This window comes from Trachemys scripta, chromosome 1 (assembly GCF_013100865.1).
Source record: "Trachemys scripta elegans isolate TJP31775 chromosome 1, CAS_Tse_1.0, whole genome shotgun sequence".
In the NCBI taxonomy this organism is placed as follows: domain Eukaryota; kingdom Metazoa; phylum Chordata; order Testudines; family Emydidae; genus Trachemys; species Trachemys scripta.
This window is the reverse complement of record NC_048298.1, coordinates 80,535,779-80,555,886: the sequence shown is the minus strand read 5'-3', so window position 1 is coordinate 80,555,886 and position 20,108 is coordinate 80,535,779. Positions and strand designations below refer to the sequence as shown.

Sequence of the window (20,108 nt, the reverse complement as noted above, 5' to 3'; positions counted from 1 at the left end):
TGGCTTTGATTTTTTTTATTTCTGGGAGGCAGTTGAGGAAAATGGTATTGGAGAGGGGATGCATCTCGTCTTTCTCTACTACTTTTGAGCAGAAGCAGGTGCCTTAAAATTTTGAGGGGAGGAGCTGAGTTTCTGTTTCTTAACTTCTTGAATTGTTGGAAGTAAAGAAACATCAAATTTGGAGACCTACATGATACAGAGTGCACACATGAAGTAGGATATTAAAATTAAGATGGCAAAAGGTAAAATACCATTATTTTTTCCCCCTCTCTCTCTTTACTCTTCTTGTGGTGTCTCTTGCTATCCTTCTCTTTTGTTCTTTCTTGTTGTTTCTCCTTTTCACTGCTTTAGCTGACAGCTGAAGAGAAACGGAATAACACTCTGCTTCTGCATATAAGTGCTTCCATCAGTTCCACTGAACCCTTAAGTTAAAAGTGCTTCCATGCAAAAGCATGTCCCTACTATAAAATCATAGAATTGTAGTACTGGAGGGGACTTCGAGAGGTCATCTAGTCCAGTCCCCTGCACTCACGGCAGGATTAAATTTTATCTAGACCATCCCTGACATAGAATGAATATAAACAAATAACACAAGTATGTAGGGGCAAAATTAGAAAGGCCAAGGCACAAAACAAGATTAAACTAGCTAGAGACATAAATGGTAACAAGAAAACATTCTACAAATACATTAGAAGCAAGAGGAAGACCAAGGACAGGGTAGGCCTGTTCTTCAATGAGGGGGGAAAACAATAACAGAAAATGTGGAAATGGCAGAAGTGCTAAATGACTATGATTCATTTATAGCTATCCATTCTAGCAGATACCAGCTGGAACAAACAAGAAAATAAGCAGCTTGTATTCCGTATGTGTTGATCGACAATTCATTTCCCCCAGTCATGTTTTGCCATAAATATATTTCTGACTTTTGGATCCAGAATTGTGAAATGGCTTTAAAACTGTGGAACCAGTAGAACTTTCTAACGTACAAAAGCTAGCTAGTAAAATTAGGTTGTACGCTGCTACATTCCCAAACCGTACCAGTGTCTCACTTTGAATAATATTTTGCTGACACATCTGAAGCTGGTCAAACCTTAATGTGGCACAGCAGTATTTTCACATAGCTGTCATTCCAATTATTTATTTGTTTGTTTCTAGATTGCGCATTCCCAAGGAACTGTTACTCAAACACTAATGGATGGGACAGCACAAAGAATACAAATTGTCCCAGCGGATTCAGGTCTCTCTTTACCACAACGCATACAAGTATGTTTAATCTAAAATATTTTGAAAGAATCTGTGAACTACTTTACTCTGCCTGTTTTTGTGCACCCTTCCTTTTGTGAACATTTAATGATCTCTTCTAAAATGTGAAAATTTCTCCTAGTGGGAGACGCCTTCTGTGTCTAGTGGAGATGAAGGACAATAGGGGTGGGGCTTCACATTGTTTCTTGCTTTCTAAGATGAAGAGTTGCATAAGAAGCACTTACACAAGTGCTTTCTGTGTCACTCTAAGGGCTTGGCTACACTTGTGAGTTAGAGCGCATTAAAGCAGTCCTGGGCGCCCTAGCTTACTACCCGTCCACACTGGCAAGGCACATATTGCGCTCTGACTCCAGGGCTAGAGCACTCCTGGTACTCCACCTCAGCAAGCATATTAATGCTTGGTGCGCCTTGGCTGAAACACCCAGGCGTCAGTGTGGACGACGTGTTGCATTACTGCGCTCTTTCCAGCCTCCGGAAATGTCCCATAATCCCCTTAAGTTAGGGTGACCAGATGTCCCGATTTTTATAGGGACAGTCCCGATATTTGGGGCTTTTTCTTATATAGGCGCCAATTACCCCCCACCCCCGTCCCGATTTTTCACCCTTGCTGTCTGGTCACCCTACCTTAAGTCAAGGGACCACTCTTGTCATTGTTTTGGAATCACTGCAGGAATGCGGATATGTCCTTTGAAAGTTCCATTTCTGACAGCCGGCATGCTTATCTGCTCTGAGACAAAGCAACCATTACTGTGGAATGCTATGTGAGAGAGAGAGAGAGAGAGGGGGGGGGGGGGAGGGGGGAGTCTGCTGCTGTCTGAATTTATAAGACAGTATGCTGACATGCTCTCAGCCCCCCAAAAACCCACTCTCTCTCCCACCACATACACACAACACACTCCCTGTCACACTCCACCCCACCCCACCCCATTTGAAAAGCACGTTGCAGCCATTTGAATGCTGGGATAGCTACCACGATGCACTGCTCTCTGTGGCCATTGTCAGAGCTGCTAATGTGGCCATGCCAGTTCACTTGCAGCTGTCAGTGTGGACAGATTGCAGCGCTTTCCCTACTGTGCTCCAGGAAGGCTGGTTTAACTCAGTGCTCTACATCTGCAAGTGTAGCCATGCCCATAGTCTCCTTTAGCCAGTAATTGAAATGATATGGTTGGAGTCCAAGCTGGCTACAAAAAAGCAAAAGGGGTACCTAGTCTCTACTCCAAGAGTTTACCTGTTGAACACTAAAGAGGTGGTTCAAGCTGTTACAAGGCATAACATGGTAACATTGTTAAAAGGCTGAGTTATTTTTACATTTGGTAATTCAGCAGATACGTTTGAAAGGCTCTGTGATGTATCTTTGGAAAATACTTGTAGATCATAGCAAGAAATATATTTTTCTTTATATTATCAATACACCATGAAAATGTGTTATTGGCCCACTTTTAAACCATATTGGTAGGGAATTTTTTTATTGGTTACACTGAGAAAAAATCCCCCACCTGAGTAGAATACCTGATAGTGTCCATATGACATGTTCCCCCCTCCTCCCTTTTTGTATTTCACCTTAAAATCTTTTTTGTAACTAATTTTCTCTGTAAGATGCCATATTGCATTAAACACATTCAATTAAAAATGAGGCTGCTAGGGTTGCTCTGACTGCAACACTCTCTTCAAATTCCTCCACTGGCCCTTCCTTCCACTGCATTTTGCCCTGTTTCTTGTCCTAATCCTTCAAGGCCATTCATAGCTCAGTCTCTCTCTACATGTCCTCTTTTGTCACTTATTACATCTGCCCCTGCTTCCTCTGCTCCACGAACAATACAAGCCTAACTACTCATCTTCAGCTGTCTCTGTGCTATCTTCCATGCTAGCCCTTATTCATGGAACACCTTTCTTAATTAATCCATAACCCTCTGCTCCTTTCTCTCTCTCCTTAAAACCTGCCTTTGTTTTTATGCTCATGTAACGTGATGTCCCTAACTTGGTTGTCAGCATTAGAAATTGTACCTGGGACGACACCAGGGGAGGGATATCGCAGTGGTTTGAGCATTGGCCTGCTAAACCCAGCGTTGTGAGTTCAATCCTTGAGGGGGCCATTTAGGGTACTAAGGTAACAAAAAACTGTCTGGGGATTTGTCCTGCTTTGAGCAGATGATCTCCTGAGGTCCCTTCCAACCCTGATATTCTATGATCTACTGCCTGATCTAAAATACTAGTTCTGTTATCTCAAAGCCTGTAGCAGACTCATAAACCTCTATTGGTATTTGAACCTAGCGGGTCAGGTGGGCTTGGACTTGGGTGGCTAGCCTGAGGCACTGCCGGTGCAGCAATGTGCACAGTGCTGTTTTTAGCGCACTAGCTCAAGCAGAGCTAGCATGAATCTGTTTACCCGTGCTGGGAGTCACGCCTCCCATCTGTAGAGTAGTCATTCCTGTGTGGTTCATCCACTAGAGATAAGGCTCTGTGTTTGTCATGGAGATCATGGACTTTCCCTCACCTCCAAGACTTCTGCAGCGGCTGGTTGCCTGGCCTGGGGGCCGCCTGAGCAGCTGGGGCAGCCCCCAGGCCAGGCTCACCGGCTGCTGCTGGAGCAGTCTCTCCCCACCTCAGCAGCAGATTCTTAGGGGGGGGGGGGAGCAGTGCTTACCGGGAGGGGGAGACTCCCCTCCCTCAGCTCCTAGCTCCACGTGCTGCCTCTGCTGGCAGGCACCGCCCCCGCAGCTCCCATTGACCGCAGTTCCTAGCCAATGGGAGCTGCAGAACCGGGGCTTGGGGCAGAGCGGAGGTAGCACGTGGAGCTCGGGAGCCAGGTAGGGAGCCTGTCCCAGCCCACCAACCCTCCCCCACAAGCACCTGCAGCGCCCATCCCAGCCATGCCCCCCAGTACCTGTGGTGCCCCCGCGAGTCACACCCTCCCCTTCCCATCCCAGCCCCCCCCCCAAGTTTTCGTTGGGGATGTATAGTAAAGGTCATGACAGGTCATGGGCTGTGAAGTTTTGTTTACTGCCCATGACCCATCCGTGACTTTTACTAAAAATACCTGTGACTAAAACGTAGCCTTAACTAGAGAGGAACAGAGAGCCACACTTTGTAGGAGTGAGTTATGCCTCCAATAAATCAGTCAGCCAGTACAAGTTTGGTTGTGTGTCATGTTGGGGGCTTGGCGGCGAGGGGGAAGAGGAGGGTGGTGTTTAAAAAAGTTAAGTATTTTCTGTAACCTTCAAATTATACAGTAGCTATTTAGTGTAGCTGGGTGATGTTCTTTTTTTGTCTCCCTCACCTCTTCCTTTCTCTGGTTTGTCACTCTCACTTGTTGCATCTTCTCTCTAATTAGACTGTAAACTCTTTGGATCAAGGACGGTCTCTACTATATGTTTGTAAAGCACCTAGCACACTGGATTCTCTAGGTAGTACAGCAGTACAAACAATAATTAGTAATAAGAAATAATTGGAGCTAGTTGAAAGTAGTTTTTTTCCATTGAGAAATTAAGTTTTGTTGAAATTGAAATGATCTGCAGGAAAGTGTCAAATTTTGGTAAAATCAACAGGCAAAAGTCCAGATGTTTTGTTTTGACGTTATCTGTTTGTTTGGTTTTACTTATATAAAAATATATATGATCTAATAAATAATGTAATACAATATAAAAAGCTAAATAATGTTTTTATACCCTTGAAACACCATAGAAATGAAATGTTTTGATTGTCCCAAACTGAAATTTTTAAGAATTTTCATTTTGTGAGAAACTTCAGAAATTTTTTTTGAATTGTCAGAATTTCCCGTGGGATGGAAATTCTGGTTCCCAACCAGCTCTGTAAATAATATGTCAAAATAAAATAAATTGTATTGAAATAATTCTTTACATTTGAACACATTATTGCCTAAAACAGGCACACTGAATGACTTATGTATGTTGCTAGTTTATTCATAGGGCAGTTTCACTGATGGGTTAAAGTACTGTCCAAATGGAATCTAAGGTCTCCAAAGAGAAAATATTGTTAAAAAGCAGCTTGAGGCTATAAAAAGCAGCCAAGAGAAATTTAGGCTGGAATACCAAAGAGATGTGTAAATGAAACATTACATGAGAAAACATATATTTTAAACATAAAACAATGAATAATTTCCATATTTAATGAAATGAATACAAGGGCAATGTTCAGTTTCAAATAATTAAGAAATATGTTGTTATTGAACTCTGACAAATTTACAGTAGAGGACTACTGTGTTAAGGTTTTATTCTGGTTATTAGATGTTCAGGTCATGATACTGCATATTGTTCTGCTAGGGTGGACTCCTGCACCCAAGCAGAGCCTCATTGACTTCACTGGAGTTCTGTGCAGTTGCAAGGATCCCACATGGAATAAGTTGTGGGAATGACACTTTTCATTATTAAAACTATCCTTTTGTATAATACATTTTTCATTTGCCAAATGTTTAAGGAGTCGGGTTTGCAGAGGGGAGCTTTTGTCTAGACTTAGTGTTCTTGTGTAAACATTAAAGTAACATATGGTAGAAATCTATTAAAGTACTGATCATGCAGTGAGATCTGCCTGGACAGATCCCTGCACCCATGTGGAGCCCTATTCAAGTAATGGGGCCATATTCACAATAGCAATTTGTGAGTTAGCAAGTTGGTAACAAAAATAGAGGAAAAAAGCAAACATGCATCATAAAATGCACTTCTGTTCATTTATTTTGTCGGCTGTAATTCTTTATGATGATGCTTTATAGCAGTGGTTCTCAAACTAGGCCTGCCGCTTGTTCACTGAAAGCCCCTGGCGGGCTGGGCCGGTTTGTTTATCTGCCGTGTCCGCAGGTTTGGCCGATCACAGCTCCAACTGGCCGTGGTTTGCCGCTCCAGGCCAATGGGGGCTGCAGGAAGGGCAGCCAGCATGTCTCTCGGCCCGTGCCGCTTCCTGCAGCCCCCATTGGCCTGGAGCGGCGAACTGCAGCTAATGGGAGCCGTGATCGGCCGAACCTGCAGACGCGGCCGGTAAACAAACCGGTCCGGCCCACCAGGGGCTTTCCCTGAACAAGCGGCAGCCCTAGTTTGAGAACCACTGCTTTATAGGATACTAATAAACGTACTTAGTAATGTAAAGTGCCTACCACACCTTTGGGCACTACAGAAATAATGCTGTAGTATATTTTATAACAATAATAAAATCCTAGCAATAATAAGGCCGCTTTTGTAAATTTTAAGTTGTTTATTACTGTGTAAGAATTGAGGAACATTGCAGATTTAGATAACAAAATGAAAACTTCCCAATTACCTACCATACCCCTCGCCCTCAAACACACATGCACCTTTTAAAAGTATGGAAATAAACTATAAAACTAAGGTCAGTAAATATTCAAATACACTCAGTCTCTTAAGTAAACATGATACACATATTTGAAAAACAATGTTAATCCTGCGCAGATTTGTAAATAAGTGTTTTGAACTTAATGGGTTGTTGAATTAGCTTTTTCTTTAGAATTCAGTGGTATTTTACTGTATCTAAAGTTTAAAGGTTACAATCAAGCTAGAGGTGTCTATGCATAGCCTTCACGTACAAGGCTATAGATCAGTGAGCGCTTCTCTACTCCTGTGCACTCGACTCAATATTACATGGCACCAGTGGATGTCCCCCAGCATCACATAGCCTTCTGAAGAGTGAAAAATGGGAATGTATAAAAGTGTAAAATTTTTATTTATTTATATATATATATATAAACACACACACACACATACACAAACTTGTTAGAAGATGATAAACTGTGCAGTTTAGTGAAGGGCAAGTCAGTGAGGCTCTACTACAGTCTTTATTTAAAAATAGAAAAGAAATGCCATAATGATGCTGTTGATCTGTTCTTGATTGTCAAATGAAGAATAAAGCAAAAGAAGTTGTTTTTGTTTGTCAAACAAAGAAAAAAAGGTGGCAAAGAGAAGGGTTAGTGTTCAGTTCTCCTGCTTCAGTTTGATTTTTCTCTATGTGGGTGTAAAAGTGTTAAACTAAGGTATAGTCAATTGAAATAAGATTGTTCCTTGCCCTTATTATTCTAAATTAATGAAGCCAACACTGAAGTGTACAACGTGGGATTAGGCGATGAAGATAACTCATTAAGGACCTACACCTGTGAGGTGCTGAGTGTCACTTTGTGGTATGCTGTGTTCTCACCTCCCATTAAATTAAGTGAGAGTGGAGGGAGCTCAGCACTTCACATGACTGATTGAGTCTTAACATTTATATCCACATTTTGAACACTTCATAATTCATAGCTGTTAGGATCTGAGGTTTTTGTTTGGCCCTCTGTAAAAATATGGGCCACTTGCAAAATTTGAATGTGTATTCGGGTTCAGAGTTCAAACACTACTATAGTTTGGGGATTTTTAGATTCAGGGTTTTTGCTTGAATTTAACTCATTAAGAGGCCCAGTCCTGCAACCACAGAAGTCAAAGGCAAAACTTCCATTGACTATGATGGTGCAAGATGGGGTGCTAAAAAAAACATTAACTTGAAAGACCATAACAATTTGAGATAAATGTATTATCAGATTGTCACAGACCAGCAGACGGGCCAGAAGATTCAGATTGTTACTGCACTTGATCAGAGCACAGCAGGCAAGCAGTTCATCTTAACAAATCATGATGGCTCTACCCCAAGCAAGGTGATCCTTGCCAGACAAGATTCCACTCCAGGAAAGGTTTTCCTAACAACTCCAGATGCTGCAGGTGTCAACCAACTGTTTTTTGCATCCCCCGATTTATCTGCACAACACATCCAGGTAGAGAATCCACTTTATTTCATAATATTAATTCAGATGGGATAGGACAGGGGTTCTCAAACTGGGGGTCGGGACCCCTCAGGGGGTCACAAGGTTATTACATGGGGGTCACGAGCTGTCAGCCTCCACCCCAAACCCCGCTTTGTATTCAGTATTTATAATGGTGCTAAATATATTAAAAAGTGTTTTTAATTTATAAGGGGGTCACACTCAGAGGCTTGCTATGTGAAAGGGGTCACCAGTACAAAAGTTTGAGAACTACTGGGATAGGAAGAGATGTTTTTCTTTCCAAATATTTTCTGTGCTGGTTCTATATTTTCAGTCTTTTTGCTGTTTACATTTCCCTGATAGCAAGACTTGGAGTTGTTGTTTGGAAACAATGAAGAAAATGATTTGTTCCTGGAAAGCTGTTATTTTTGAATTTATATTTCATGAGCCAGGGTTAAAAAAATATAAATGTGTAGTTTTATTTGTACTTTTCAAGCCAGAACCTTCTTGTCTCAGCTCCTGGGATAGCCTTTTTGTATTTCTGCCTCATTGACTCTCCATCTGTTTTAAAATATCATTTGAATACCATTTTCTCCCTTGCCTTTACTTCTTAATATTTCACTCCTCTTACCTTCATTTTATTTGCCATTGTAATTATTATTTAACTGAGTAAACAATTGTTATCTTAGACAACATGCAGACAAAGGAGGTGGGAAGGGCAGGAGAGAGCATCAATGAGATTAAGTGGTGAACTTCAGCGTGTGTTTTGTAGTGTAATTTTTTGTATTTTTTTTTTTTTTTTTAAGTAAAGCCCAACAAGGGTAAGTGTCAGTTAGATAAGGTTTAAAGTGCTTCCAGCATAAAGCAATTTGAGAAGGGATTTCAGTGGCATAGCTACAGTGGTGTAAGTGGTGTAGTCACAGCCAGACCCATGAGGTTATGGGGGCTCAACCAGACAAGTGATGCTCCCACATTTTAGCTGATTCACAGGTTGGCAATGCCACTTGCTCAAATTTGGCTACGCCAACCCTCCATCTGATGGAAGGGCAGCAAGACCAAATCTGATTTGCGTTGCAGTGTAGCACATGGGGATGCAGCGCCACTCAGGTTTGGTGTGGCCGCCCCCCTTCATGACAAAGGGGTGGCCAGACCACATTTGAGTGGTGCTGTGACCCTGTGTACCAGGTTGTAATGCCACTCATTGCCCAAATTTGGCCTGTGCCATGTGAATGCAGGGTGGGCAACGGGAGCCAGCAGAGCTAATGGGCAGCTAGGATCCAGAGTAGCCTGGGATGGGAACAGACCACGGAGCTGGGGGTGGGGGGTGGGTGCTGGTGAGTGGCCAGGGAAGGTCACAGGGGTGAGGGGCTGGGGAGTCGGTTGCTTGGCGGGGCTTTGGGTGAGTGGGGAGTGTTAGGGGACTGCAGGAGGAAGGGTTGGGGGTGAGTGAGGGATGTTGGTGGTAGTAGGTTGAGTTGTGGGAGGCAAAAGGGTAAGTTGGGGGCTGTGATGTTGGGGGTAAGTAAAATTTCCGATTTTAGAATCTGGAAGGGGGCCCCTAACCTATTCTTGCACCAGGGCCTTGTTTTGTTACACCACTGTGGTATTGAAAGGATAAGAAGGTGGACGAATGTCAGACTGGGTTAGGGAGCATGGTCTAGTTGTATGAGTAGTATGGAAAGGGGACATAAAGATGGGATCTAGTTGTGTAGCTTATACAGACCAAAAGAATTAGGGAGGCAGTGGAAAGAATATTTTATAATTTTTGTGTTTTCACAAGCTAAACATGTAAGGCCTATGGAATATATACAGTTCTCTGTCATTTTCTGTTAGGGCTTGTCTACATGGTACATTAGTGCATACTAACTGGGGTGTAAATTCTAGTGTGCATCTGTGTGTCACACACTAATTGGACCATGTGGACCCTGCTGGCACACATTAGAAGTTCCCTAGTGTGTGCTGATGTAGTCCTGTTTCAAACAATACTGTGTCAGTGCACGCTATGGAACTTTTAGTGCATACCAGTAGGGTCCATGTGGGCCAATTACTGTGTGACAAGCTGTGCACAGTATAATTTACATCCCAGCTGGTGCGTACTAATGCATCATATAGAAAAGCCCTTAGTGAAATGTGCATTAACTACCATTTTAATGGGAAGCTAGCTTTTAATTTTCCATTCACTGGACACGGGCTTTCATTTAATTCTAGATACTTGTCGTGTTCTCTCATATCTTCTCTAACTGCTCCTCCCATTTGCAGTTTTGCACATTCTTTTATTTTACACCTTCATTTGAAACAGGCTTCCGTTTCCTGTGCGCGCACACACCGTTCCTCTTTCAAATCCTTCCTTTAAATCCACATTTTGTGGAACCTTTCTTGATTAATTGTTTCATCAGTAGTGGCTCTGCATCTTCGTGAATGGCAACTCTTGTTCTGAGTGTCATGTTTATCCAAGGTAAATAATGAGCACTTTGGAGCAGGGACTTTCCCTCCTCTTGGGCCAAATTCTGGAGTCCTTGCATAAGCAAAACTCTTTATGACATCAATGCAAGTTTTGTCTACGGAAGGACTTAAGGAATTTCTTGTATGTTATGTATAATTCCATGCACAATTATAGCACTAAATAATAATTGCAGCTGAGATGAAATGAGAAATTAATAAACTAGTGATGTTTTGTCATTGAGCCAACTTTTTCTTTAAGAATGTTAATGTTAAATTAAAAGAAACTTCAGTGATGTGTAATAGCAGTAAAAGATTAGAGGTAATATCTTAGATGCTGTTGCTAAATAAACATTTACTTATGGGAGTGTGAGAGAGAATTTTCAAAGCACTTTTTAGACATTCATGTAACATTTTCATTATTTCTCTTTATAGAATAGGACTATCGCCTTTCTCAGTAGAGCTTTTCTTAATTATATTTATCTTCAGAGCCCCTGTTTTGATTATGCGAAGCAGAACTGAAAGAATCAACATTCTTATCAGGAAATGAGAAGTTTCAAAAGTGCTTCTAATTTCCAATGCTTTTAATGGGACTATCAGTTCTTTCATTCCTGCTTTGCATTGTGAGATTGTTAAAATGATGTTTGCTAGTTATGCAATCATATTGTCCTTTTTAATTGCAAGCAGTGCTTTATTATTTTTTATAACTTTTACAATATCTGTGTGCAAGATCTTTTAAAGAACAACTAGAAAGCTATGATTCCTACCCTGAAGTGTTATTGCTATGAGTCTAGTTTTAGACGTGACATAGTGAACGAGGGTAACAAACCTCAGACGGGATTGGGGTGAAGCAAGGCAAGTTACAATAGTAACATCACAGGTACTCAGTTTAGAGGCATTTTTACCTCTTGATAATGAATAATTCAATTAAATATATTGTGTTTTCAAAATATATTTATCATTGGTTCACTCTTGTGAGCACAGTGAAAGAAATGAATGCTAAGGAAAGATTTGAATGCCTGGATGACCAGAAGGCTTGACAAATGTAGTTTTGAAAATATATGTGCTTTCTGCAAAAATCTTCTCTGGATAAGATTTGTTTTAATACTTTTAAAAGATTTTGATAGTTAAATTTAGGACTCATCCTGAATAGGGATCTGCCAGGGCCATAAACAGTAATTGAGGGGACTTGGTGATTCACAGGATTGGGCCCTTAGTTTAGAGAGAGGCATTTTAAGGATGAGATTGGCTTTTATTTTCCATACTTTTAGGGTAGAGAGAGAGAAAAGTGAAATAATTTTGTACTTTCTTCCAGATTTTAACAGACAACACTTCCACTGAACAAACCCTAAATAAAGTATTTGATCTCTGTGTCGTATGTGGAGACAAAGCATCAGGTAAATTCTTCAGCAGGACCACTTTTTAAAAGCAGTTTCAAGCTATTCTTCAGAAACAGAGTTTTCACTTTTTTTCACTGATTAGTTACTTTTTAATAAAAAGTGGATGCCTAATGTAGCTGGACTGTGTATAGATGGGATTTATTAATTTTAGTTTTAATAATTGCATTTGTTTAAACGGTCCACTTAAAGCAATTTTCATATGTAGTTTAAGCCTGTCCAGGTCAGCATTATATTATTATACAACTACAGACACTGACCAATCAAATTACTTGATTGGCTGCAAATGCATTCTTAATTGACTGGCCATTCTGGCATTTTTGTAAAAGAAATGTTGTACAATGGACTTGTTCATTGTTACTTTGAAGTGATTTTTTTTCTTATCATTATTATTTTAAACTTAAGATATCTGTGAAAAACCGTGCTAGTTGTTTATAATACAAAACAGACACAATCAGGGAAGACCATAGAAATGTATTATAAAGTGCTCTTATGAGTTGTTTGTGCTAAGCCAGTGGTCCCCAGCGTGGTGCCTGCGGGTGCCATGGTGCCCGCCGGGGCATTTATGTGCACCCGCCTAGTGCCCAGCAGGGGAGAGAAGCTGCGGCCCCATGCCTGTCGGGGACAGAGAACTCCGGGGCTGCAGGCTACGGGCGCCAGTGTTCTCTGTCCCTGGCAGGTGCGGGGCCCGCCTAGTGCCTAGCAGGGGAGAGAAGCCGGGCCCCCACGTCTGCTGGGGACAGACAACTCCGGGGCTCCGGGCACCGGTGTTCTCTGTCCTCGCGGCTTCTCTCCAGCTACTCTCTTCTCTCTGGATTCATATATTATGTAATATTAAATATGATGTGTTTCGTATTATTTAATTTACAAATACAAAATAAGCCTTGAAAAATTGTTGACGCCCGCCACGCTCTTCTGAAAACATAAATGTGCTTCTGGCCACAAAAAGGTTGGGGACCACTGTGCTAAGCCATTTGAGTCATCATTTTTGGAATTGCCCAAACACTGAGGACACTTTATAATTCCACTAAGGTAGGGTGTGTGTGCGTGCGTGTGCGCGCATGTATATGTTATCAAAATGGAATGTTAAGGTAAAAGGGGAAAAGCCAAAAAATGCCCTTTGCAACAGTATTAGGGAACTGAACAGATGGAAGGGGGTAATGAAAGTAGGGAACCAAATGCCAAGTGTGCATTGCGCACCAGGGAGTCTGTGGAGAGCTGTGCTGCCTATCCCAACCCTGTGCCAGCTCTGTCTCTCCTCCCTATCCATCCCTACCTCTGAGTCTCTGGTATGAGTTAAGTCTAGCAGCATGTTTTCCAGGATCTGTCAGAGTTGGACTGCACTCAGGCAAACCTCCAAAGGCTCACTAAAGGGAGAAGCTTCCTCTTTAGTAGAGATGCAAGCCCTGTTTCTCAAGTATGGTTTGGCTGCAAATTTCCCCCTCTCTCTGTGCACCCTGGAAGGGGACATAGAAAGGGAAGACTTTTAGCCTAACTTCTGTGAGAATTGGCTAGAATTAGCTCCATTAGGGAAGCTATTTCTCCATCTGGCAGTCTGTCTGATTTGTCAGAGCAGGGGAGGCTGAAGGAGAATTGATAAGGATGCGGGGTCATAGAGGCAGCTAGAGTTAAGAGGCTGCTCAGGGCCTTAGTTTGGGAACCAGGGAAAGAGTGACAAGGCAGAATGTCTAGAGACTCAGAGAGGCTGCATCAAATAATGGAAGTACTCTGCAAAAAAACAAAACTGTCACCCTCCAAAGTGAAAAATAAAATTGATATGGTAAACCATTTTATTTATAAGTATTTATTTTTAAAACAACTTTATTTGTAGTGTGAAACTGTATGAAATTTCATGTGTGTGAGACATTTGAGATGGTTATGTTAGAGGGATCTGAAAGTAAGTTAGAATCTCTGGAAATCTCTTCCAGACATCTGAATGGAAGAGTCTCTAAAGAGTGAGTAAAGTACCTATAAAATTAAAGTTTATCCTCTTTGAATAAGTCAACATTTGAAATTGATTTTTGTGAATTGTCCTTCTTAATTAGAGGAGCAGCCATGATACCTTCATAATACGTATTTTTGAACATTTCTGTATGGCCTTGCTTTTTAGATTTTAGTTCTGGATTATAAAATTAACAGTATGTATAGTAGCTGTGTCTAAATGACCAAGAGTGCCTTAATCTGTAAATGCAGTATTCTTGTAGCCATACTCAGGGTTTTATTTTTTCAGCTAAGCAGGTTTTAAAGATTGATTTTAAAAGAAAAATAAAATCTGGATTGTAGGGACAGAATAGCACAATGAGAAAAACTGTGGAAATGTTGAATTTTTTATTGATTTAATAATTTTTTTGTTTACTTGCATCACTGAATACTTTCATTATAAAAGAGAATTATGGACTTATCTTTACCCCAATTTAAAAAAACAAAAATCGAGAGGTTTGAAATGGTAACAGACATTGTCATCAAGTGAATACATTTATACTGTCTCCTCTTTACATATACAGTCTTTCTGTCATCTTTAAATCGTGCAGTTATGCTGCTAAATTGTATGATAGACAATAAAAGAACTTGATTAGAGGGTCACTGAGAAAAATTACTAAAGTATGTGTAATTCAAGTAACTAATGCTTATCCTAATGCTCCTGGGGAGGGGGGAAGCCAGTTTTCGGGCCTGTCTGCTATTGCTAGCAACAAAGACACTGGAGTCAAGGAGTTAATAAACTATTGGGAAATGGTCATCTTGCGTGAGTTGTTTAAACCAGAGATTTGGTTAGTTTGCTTCTCTGTGTGATTCTCTAGCCACTTGGTAGTATCTTCATATCTGTAACTCATTTAAAAAAGTACATCCGTGCCTTGTCTGTGTAAAGTTATACATACTCTTTGACTTGTCTAAATATAATTTCTTTTTAAAAGAGGGAAAGTGTTATTAACACTGTAAAATTAATGTCCTGACTTATTCTGTTCTTCAACTAGGACGTCATTATGGAGCAGTAACATGTGAGGGATGCAAGGGATTCTTTAAAAGAAGCATACGAAAGAATTTAGTTTATTCATGCCGAGGGGCAAAAGACTGTGTCATTAACAAACATCATCGAAACCGATGTCAGTACTGTAGGCTGCAGAGATGCATCGCGTTTGGAATGAAACAGGACTGTAAGTATAAGTAAGATTTATAAATCTGGTAGGAGGTGAGTGTGTGTGTGTGTGTGTGTGTGTGTGTGTGTGTGTGTGTGTGTGTGTGTGTGTGTGTGTGTGTGTGTGTGTGTGTGTAAAAAAAATCAGGCATATATATAAAATATAGCAGGCATTCATGACAAGGTTTGTGCTGTGGAGCATATACTGTTTTATATGCATGCAAATCAGGCTTTACCTTCATTACTGTTATGAAATAGTTAGATCAACTTCTCCTTAAAGAATGGTAAGTCCAGTGTGACTCACACTCTGAATTTTGGCAGTTTGTCAAAGATTGAAATAACCTTAAAAACACACAGAACAGAGTAAATAATAATAAAGTGTTGTTCCTAGGCAGCAGGCATCCATTTTCTGTGATAAATTGTCTGGTTGTAAATTTAGCAGCTGAAGAAATTTTGATTAACTCCATCTTCCCGTCAGTTTGTCCAGCAGTTTCTGCACCCTACCTAGTTTGCCCAGCAGAGGAAGGTATCTCCCAGGCAGAGATTAACAGGCACATATGACTTAATTCTTGCAGATCTAAGTTCTTTTTTGAAATTTCCTTGTGCTGGCAGAGTTTAAATATGTACATGCTCAAAGACAATGTAATTTTAAAAGTTACGGATTAATGTGATTTATTTTTTAATCCTTCCTTTTTGTGACTTTTATGGTCTCACTACCTTAAAATAGTCCCACAAATGGAATCTCAACCTTGTATTAAACATTATGTATTTATATGTAGCATGTAATGCTGTAGTCCCTAGGAGGTAAATGGCTTTAAAGTGGCCAGGTGCATTGGTGCCTATTTTAAATTATGCACTGGATTGAACCTACAGTTTACTGGTCTGGGTCACTACACTCTTCCATTGTGTAACTCCGTTGAAGTAAATGGAGTGTCACCATCTTAAAATTCATGTTACAGAGTGGAGAATAAGACCCTACATATTTTAAGGCGCTCCATCTTGTAAACATTTTTAGTACGTGTTTTGGTTTTGCAATGACAAAACTAATTTTGTTGTAAGTATATAAGTAGTTATTTCCTCATAAGGAGATGTTCTCCCTTTGAGTTCTTAAAATGAAGTTATGTAAGTAAGTTTCTAGTTGGCTTTGTTGTTTGGGAGTCAGATTTCTCCATGTGGTAGAATAGTTTCCAGTTTGTTTTAATGATGCCATATTTGTTGTCATGGAACCAAGAGGTTGAGTAGTTGTGGATTAAAGTTCCAGAGGGAGCATAAGAAGGAGACACTGTGACCCCTTCCCAAACAGGGAGGGAACATGTGGGCTTAGCAGACAAAAGGAGATAGACTGAGACAATATGAAGCAAAAAAGCCTTCCCAGGAGGATCCAGACAGGTGAAAACTCCCTAAGGACCACTTTTAATTTCTTCATAAATTTCAAATTATTGGCCTTTATGTGTTTGACCTTCAGTCTTTGACTCCTTCAACATAAAAACAAGTGTGTTTATTTATCCAGAGTCGTAGCTAATGATTTTTATGCACTTTTGTTATTCAATATAGCGTCTATATAAAAACACAAATATATTAAACTGCAAGCTTTTTCAGCAGTAATTGGAAAAACAGGACACAATTTCTTAAACACTCTTGTTTGTGATATCTCCATCTGACTGTTCGTGAATTTTGGGTTCTCACCTAATAGTTACACACCATTTTGTTAGCTGTTCAGTGCGAGAGGAAACCAATTGAAGTATCACGAGAAAAATCTTCAAACTGTGCGGCTTCTACAGAAAAGATCTACATCCGAAAAGATCTGCGCAGCCCACTTGCTGCAACTCCAACTTTTGTAACTGACAATGAAACAGCAAGGTATGTTAATAGTGCTCAAGACTAATAATTTCTTGATCTCAGAAACTCGGAAGACTAAAATTTGTACTTTTTTCCCCTTCAGATCAACAGGACTGCTAGAGTCAGGAATGTTTGTAAATATTCATCAGTCCGGAATAAAAAGTGAGCCTACAGTGCTTATGACACAAGATAAGGTATGTGATGACATGAATAAAATACTAAGGCTACATCTACAGTACGAGCTTGAGGTGTGATTTCCCAGCTTACATAGACATACTTCTGCCTGCTTTCATTGAACTAACATAAGTATAAACAGCAGTGTATCTGTAGTAGTACAAGTAGCAGCAGTGAAGGCATGACTTAGCTGTGCCAAGTATTAACACAGGTAATTCTTACCTGTTTTAGAAAACCTGGGACATAAAGGTTACCTCTCTTTTTCATTTAAAAATTGCTGGCTGTAGAAAGTCTTATTCCTCTTGCAAGAAGACTTTTTTTTCTTGTATTTTGGACTCTGAGCACAGCAGGCTTTTTTCCTTTTTGTGCTGACTGGTTGGTGAACATGGGCCAGCCACTTTCCTACTTGGACTCGCAGTATGTTAACAAATTTCTTACACATGTGTTCTTGGATAACGTCTCTGAATCGTGCAACTTTAATTGCATTTCTGCATTCACGTGCTGATTGCACGGTTGAGCTGATAAATGGCAGGGACAGACCGACCACTTCTTCAGTTCCTTCTCACTGTCTTTTGGTCCAGGTCAGAACTATTAGTGTTCTCTTGCGTGTGTATAATTGTATATAGTTAGTTTTTTGTAGTATTTAGCCATTTTACTGTTTTTGCATAGTTTTTAGTCATTTTAGTAGTTATTTAGAGTTGATTTGGGACTTTTGGGGGAATCTGTTTACTTGTAAACACCTACCCACACATGGGTACTGGACTATGCCAAATACCCCATGCTTTAAAATCTGCACCTCCTGCCTGTGTTCCTTCTTGATCAGTAATGAATATCAGCGCTGCCTCTACTGCTTGGGAGAAGTCCATACTTCATCCAGGTGCAGTATCTGCCAGTCATTCCCAAACTGTACCCAAGAAATCTAGGGTGTCTGCCTCAAGAAGCACCTCATGGAAGTCGCTATGAGACCTCAGTCAGACCCAGGCCGGGGAATCCCTCTTGTACATCGGCCTGAGACAGCCAGGAGTGCATCTCCAGCTACAGAGATTGAGTTTGCTCTGGCGGTACCACCACTATGGACTCTGTGCTGGGGCCGGGAGGTCAGGAATCATGCACATAAGCATGGCAGTAAGTCTTCCTCTGAACCGAAGAAAGGGGATGCGCCTTCCAAGAGTTCCAGCCACAGGGAAGCAGTGCGCTCCAAGATCCATAAATGTGACAAGAAACCGCACAAACTGGCAGATTTGGGGTACCAGGTACCAAGCCACACACACCGTCAACGTCTGCCTCCTTTAAGGTACAGGACCCGTCGACTCTGGGAAAGACCACTGCTCCAGTGCCAGTTTCAGCTACGGAAAGGGTACCATTAATGCCACAGAGATAGGGAAAAGTGCCAGAGCCCCAGGAACTGTTTGCCCTGGGAGAACCCAGATCTCCATGCCTTCTACTACCTTCCACCTTTAGAGGCCATATCTCCCACCCAAGACATATCGCATTCAAGGCACCCTTCACCACATCCTCCAGTGGTCTACACACTTCCACCAGCTCTGAAGTTAGTGCCAATGGAACCGGGATCCGAGTTTTCGTCCTTGAAGAATTCAGATGAAGCACGGGGGCTGCCCATCCCTTACTGCCAGTATGAGTACCCAAAGAGGCCATCTATATCATGACAATATCCTCCTCGCCAACTGCAGAGGAGTCTCTGATTCCCCACACCCTGGTGCTGCCACAGCACCCTCCAGATCCGTCATGTTGGCCCTACTGGGGATCCTGCCGCAATACCCACCCGTTCCGTGTGGGAACCTTCACTTCTCCTGCATCTAGAACACCCTCATGTAGGTATTCTGCACTGACCATGGAAGAAGACCTGCTCAGTTGGGTTCCCACAGTACTGCTGGAGCAGAAGCGCTTTCTGTTTTTCTCCCAAGGTGCTGCAATGACTTTGGCTTTCTCTTTGCTCCCAGATGACTTTCGGTAATTCCAAGATCTCCTGGGTAGGGTGGCAGGTGAACTTCACATCCTCCTGGAGGAAGTACAGGACACGCAACAACAGCCCCTGGACATCCTTTGGTACTGGGTAGGGTTGGCCTGCCAATCAACAATGCCATCCTCCAGCCAGCTCAAACAGTTTGGCATACTCCGGCCATATACACACCTACCCCCACGGGGGCAGAAAAGAGATACTATGTACTGACTAAGGAGACTGAGTTTCTTTTCTCGCACCCCCCTCCCAATTACCTTGTAATACAGGCCAGAATGGTCCAGATAGCAGTACCCATGCTCCAGTCTGGCTGATAAGGACGGCAAATGGTTGGACCTTCTGTGACGCAAGGTCTTCTCAGCAAGCCTCCAGTTCAGGATTTTGAACTATCAAGCATTGCTTGCCAAATATGACGACTTGAACTATAGCAAACTGGAGGATTTTGCTGAGAAACTGCCGCAACAAGATCAGGCCTGGTTCCAATCAATCTTGGAGGAAGGGGAGCTGGTGGTGAGGACAGTGCTTCAATCAGCTGTAGAAGCGGCAGGCATAGGCACCGACCCGGTGGATGCACTCACTGCCAGCCCCACGGATCAGTGCCCCAGCGCTTCCCCCCCCACTGAGGATCAGCTGTTCTGTGGCATTCAGGAGGCGCTGGCGGTGGAGAGGAGGAGATGGGAAGAGGTGGGGTGGGGGTAGGGCCTTGGGAGGAGCAGCGGTCGAGCACCCCCTGAGGTCTGAGTAAGTTTGTGCCTATGGCGGCAGACACTTCCTCACACTTGATGGCTACAAGCATTGTCATGCAGAGGGAATTGTGGCTTAATTCCTCTGCCTCCCCCCAGGAGATACAAAGTACCATTGAGGACCTCCCTTTCAATGAATTTAATCTTTTTAATCAGAAAACAGACGAGTCCCTCCACATCCTCAAAGATTCATGAGCCACACTTCACTCGCTGGTATCTACCCACCAGCACCCAAGCCTAAATTCTGCTGCTTGCCATCCACATAACAGTACAGGATTTCCCAGTTTTTCCACAGGAGGCTGTACGAACCACCAAGAGACCCAACGATCTCTCTCTCCAGGTCCACCTTCACAGCCTTCCTCCTCACACATGTAAATCTCTCAAAAAAGAT

The 20,108-nt window shown here is 41.8% G+C and overlaps 1 protein-coding gene across 6 annotated transcripts in view; it reads left to right on the top strand.

Moving 5' to 3' along the window:
• NR2C1 (nuclear receptor subfamily 2 group C member 1) overlaps positions 1-20,108 on the top strand; it is a 96,632-nt gene that overhangs the window by 34,990 nt on the left and 41,534 nt on the right. For 4 of the 6 annotated variants that reach the window (XM_034772935.1, XM_034772912.1, XM_034772921.1 and 1 more), the window contains 6 exons: positions 1,156-1,263; positions 7,796-8,026; positions 11,769-11,850; positions 14,823-15,002; positions 16,696-16,843; positions 16,926-17,016. In XM_034772935.1, the coding sequence (XP_034628826.1) occupies positions 1,192-1,263; positions 7,796-8,026; positions 11,769-11,850; positions 14,823-15,002; positions 16,696-16,843; positions 16,926-17,016 (804 nt within the window). In that variant the 5' untranslated portion in view covers positions 1,156-1,191. The remainder of the gene's footprint in view (positions 1-1,155; positions 1,264-7,795; positions 8,027-11,768; positions 11,851-14,822; positions 15,003-16,695; positions 16,844-16,925; positions 17,017-20,108) is intronic. The other 2 variants (XM_034772950.1, XM_034772943.1) reach the window with 1 other exon arrangement.